Source organism: Nerophis lumbriciformis, linkage group LG20 (assembly GCF_033978685.3).
Source record: "Nerophis lumbriciformis linkage group LG20, RoL_Nlum_v2.1, whole genome shotgun sequence".
NCBI lineage: Eukaryota > Metazoa > Chordata > Actinopteri > Syngnathiformes > Syngnathidae > Nerophis > Nerophis lumbriciformis.
In genome coordinates, this window is record NC_084567.2 from 16,112,501 (window position 1) to 16,116,326 (window position 3,826).

Sequence of the window (3,826 nt, forward strand, 5' to 3'; positions counted from 1 at the left end):
GAGCGAGGAAATTTCACGACTGGATTTGTTGCACAGGTGGCATCCTATGACAGTTCCACTCTGGAAATCACTGAGAGCGGCCCATTTTTTCACAAATGTTTGTAGAAACAGTCTCCATGCCTAAGTGCTTGATTTTATACACCTGTGGCCGGGCCAAGTGATTAGGACACCTGATTCTCATCATTTGGATGGGTGGCCAAATACTTTTGGCAATATAGTGTATATGACTCTTTGTCATATACATTATATTGAAAAAAGCTAGCATGCTAATGTCAGCATGTAAACAGCTAACATGTATCAAGTACTAAAAATTGTAACTCTCTGGCGTATACCTACAAAATTAACTAAAAAAGCTAGCATGCTGTAGGTTATTATGTGTCAAGTATCAACATATTTGACTCCAAGGTGCAATAAAAAGGTAGGATGCTAACGTTAAAATGCTAGCAATTGACTCACATTCGCAAGGAACTTTTTGACTTTGGAACCAATTGAATCGGTTAAGATGTGTCTCATACTAACAGTTAACATGGGTCAAGTACTAAAATACATGACCCCGCAAAATTAACTAAAAAAAAAACGCTAGCATGATAACATTAGCATGTTAGCAGCTAACATGTGTCAAGTAACAAAATATATGACTTTGAGGTGTTTTTCTGCAAATTAAACTTAAAAAGCTAGCATTCTACAGTTAACATACAGACAACTAGTATGGATCAGATACCAACATATATGACATTGAGGCGCATACCTTCAAAATTAACTAAAAAAAAAAAGCTAGCATGCTAACGTCAGCATGTAAACAGCTAAGACGTGTCAAGTACTATAAATTGTGATTCTCTGGCGTATACCTACAAAATTAACTAAAAAAGCTAGCATGCTGTAGGTTATCATGTGTCACGTATCAACATATTTGACTCCAAGGTGCAAAAAAAGGTAGCATGCTAACGTTAAAATGCTAGCAATTGACTCACATTCGGAACGGAGTGAATCGGTTGAGAAATGCGGGCGTAGTAAACTTTTAAATAGACAATGTTTAAAAAAAACGGGGATGTTTGGTTCCTAAAAAATAAATGGCCTCTAGAATAAATTGGAAGAAAAAGGCCCATAAAAAAAGGATAATAATAAAAGTCTATGTTTACCTGCTCTGGAGGGGCAGCAGATAGGCGAGTTGCTGTATGCATTTAAGAAGGTGCTGCCCAGCTCTCTCAGGTAATTTATGTAAGGCAAGTGCACAACTTTACTGCCAGGATCAAACGTTAACCGTCCGTCCTGTAAAAAAAATACACATACATTTACAGTCGTGGTCAAAAGTTTACATACATGTAAAGAACATAATGTCATGGCTGTCTTGAGTTTCTAATCATTTCTACAACTTTTATTTTATTGTGATTGGAGCACATACATGTTGGTCACAAAAAAGATTCATGAAGTTTGGTTCTTTTATGAATTTATTATGGGTCTACTGAAAATGTGACCAAAATCTGCTGGGTCAAAAGTATACATACAGCAATGTTAATATTTGGTTACATGTCCCTTGGCAAGTTTCACTGCAATAAGGCGCTTTTGGTAGCCATCCACAAGCTTCTGGCAAGCTTCTGCTTGAATTTTTAACCACTTCTTTTGACAAAATTGGTGCAGTTCAGCTAAATTGGTTGGTTTTCTGACATGAACTTGTTTCTTCAGCATTGTCCACACGTTTAAGTCAGGACTTTGGGAAGGCCATTCTAAAACCTTAATTCTAGTCTGATTTAGCCATTCCTTTACCCTGTGTTTGGGGTCATTGTCCTGGTGGAACACCCACATGCGCCCAAGACCCAACCTGCGGACTGACGATTTTAGGTTGTCCTGAAGAATTTGGAGGTAATCCTCCTTTTTCATTGTCCCACTTACTATCTGTAAAGCACCAGTTCCATTGACAGCAAAACAGGCCCAGAGCATTATACTACCACCACCATGCTTGACTGTAGACATGGTGTTCCTGGGATTAAAGGCCTCACCTTTTCTCCTCCAAACATACTGCTGGGTATTGTCGCCAAACAGCTTAATTTTTGTTTCATCTGACCACAGAACTTTCCTCCAGAAGGTCTTATCTTTGTCCATGTGATCAGCAGCAAACTTTAGACAAGCTTTAAGGTGTCGCTTCTGGAGCAGCGGCTTCTTCCTTGCATGGTAGCCTCTCAGTCCATGGCGATGCAAAACACGCTTGTCTGTGGACACTGACACCTGCGTCCCAGCAGCTTTCAATTCATTGCAGACCTGCTTTTTGGCGGTTCTAGGTTGACTCTTGATCATCCTGACCTATTTTCTCTCAGCAGCAGGTGATAGCCTGCGTTTTTCTTCCTGATCGTGGCAGTGACAAAACTGTGCCATGCACTTAATGCTTACGAACATTCGAACAATTGTCTGCACAGTTGCTCTTGGGACCTTAGGCTGCTCTGAAATGGCTCCAAGTGACTTTCCTGACGTGTTCAAGTCAATGATTCCTTTTTTCAGATCTGTGCTGAGTTCCTTTGACTTTCCCATTGTAGCGTTCGTAACCGAGTCTAATTACTACATCACATGAGCCCTATTTAAATGGGCTCAGAGAAGTCAACAGGTGTCGCCAATCATAATCATTCACATGAAGTTAAGAGGCCATGCCCTGAAGCTAATTTGATTTGATTGTAACTTTTCGACATCACCAAAATTGATAATGTATGTTGCTGTATGTATACTTTTGACCTAGCAGATTTGGTCACATTTTCAGTAGACCCATAATAAATTCATAAAAGAACCAAAATTCATGAATGTTTTTTTGTGACCAACAAGTATGTGCTCCAATCACTCTATCACAACAAAAAGTTGTAGAAATGATTGGAAACTCAAGACAGCCATGACATTATGTCCTTCACAAGTGTATGTAAACTTTTGACCACGACTATATATCATAACTACACTGTTATAATGTTATAACATTATAATGTTGATTTAAGTGGTTGTACTTACAAAGGCGTCAGACATCACCATCACGATGTTCAGTCTTGTGACGTTATGACAAAAACATCCACCAAACATTTGAAACACGTAAAGGAAACCCAATATTAAAGTCATGCTAATACTTCAGATAAAAAAATAAATAAAACTGTGCAAGATGAGCTACTGTAGCTTTGGCGACACTAAAAAGTATCCGGTTGATACTTTCAAATTAAAAGAGTCAACTTCCGTGCAGCGTACTTTTTTTCCACAATAAAAACGCAAGCATGTACACAAATATTTAATGTAAGAAAAGAGACAAAAATGTATGTAATAGGTCAGTGAGGATTTTTGCCATTTAATTTATTTTTAGGATTGAAATACAAAATCTTGAGAAAAAAAACAAAAACGTTTTCAATCTAATTTAATTTTTCATACAACATACGGTAAATGAATATCACCAGTCAGCAGAAATGAAAAAATTGACCGAAAACAGATTTTTAAATTTTATTTTCCGACAACGGAACCGGAAGTTACTTTTTAAAATCAACCCCGCGGACTTCCTCTTAAGGAGGGGGTGATGTTGCTGTGTTGTCTGTCTAATTGTAACAAATGCAGACGAGGCGTGTTGGCTGACTTTTCAACGTTTACACACAACGTGCCAATAACAACATTCTTGCTGCCGGCATATATACAACAACAATCAACGGGGCTCCCGGCCCAGCTCGTCACTACTGTTGCATGCTGGGTAGTGTAGTTCTTCATTCCATAGCACATAACATCACAGTTGCGTCACCATTACCAAGACAAATCGTTGATCAATGTTTTATATATATATATATATATATATATATATATATATATATATATATAT

General features: G+C 38.0%; 1 protein-coding gene across 2 annotated transcripts in view; it reads right to left on the reverse strand.

Moving 5' to 3' along the window:
- The window catches only part of arsk (arylsulfatase family, member K), a 20,937-nt gene extending 17,792 nt beyond the window's left edge, over positions 1-3,145 (reverse strand). For both annotated transcript variants that reach the window (XM_061980532.1, XM_061980531.1), the window contains exons 1-2: positions 2,986-3,145; positions 1,140-1,269 (exon numbers count right to left, since the gene is read on the reverse strand). In XM_061980532.1, the coding sequence (XP_061836516.1) occupies positions 1,140-1,269; positions 2,986-3,090 (235 nt within the window). In that variant the 5' untranslated portion in view covers positions 3,091-3,145. The remainder of the gene's footprint in view (positions 1-1,139; positions 1,270-2,985) is intronic.
- Between the last annotated feature and the right edge of the window lie 681 nt (positions 3,146-3,826).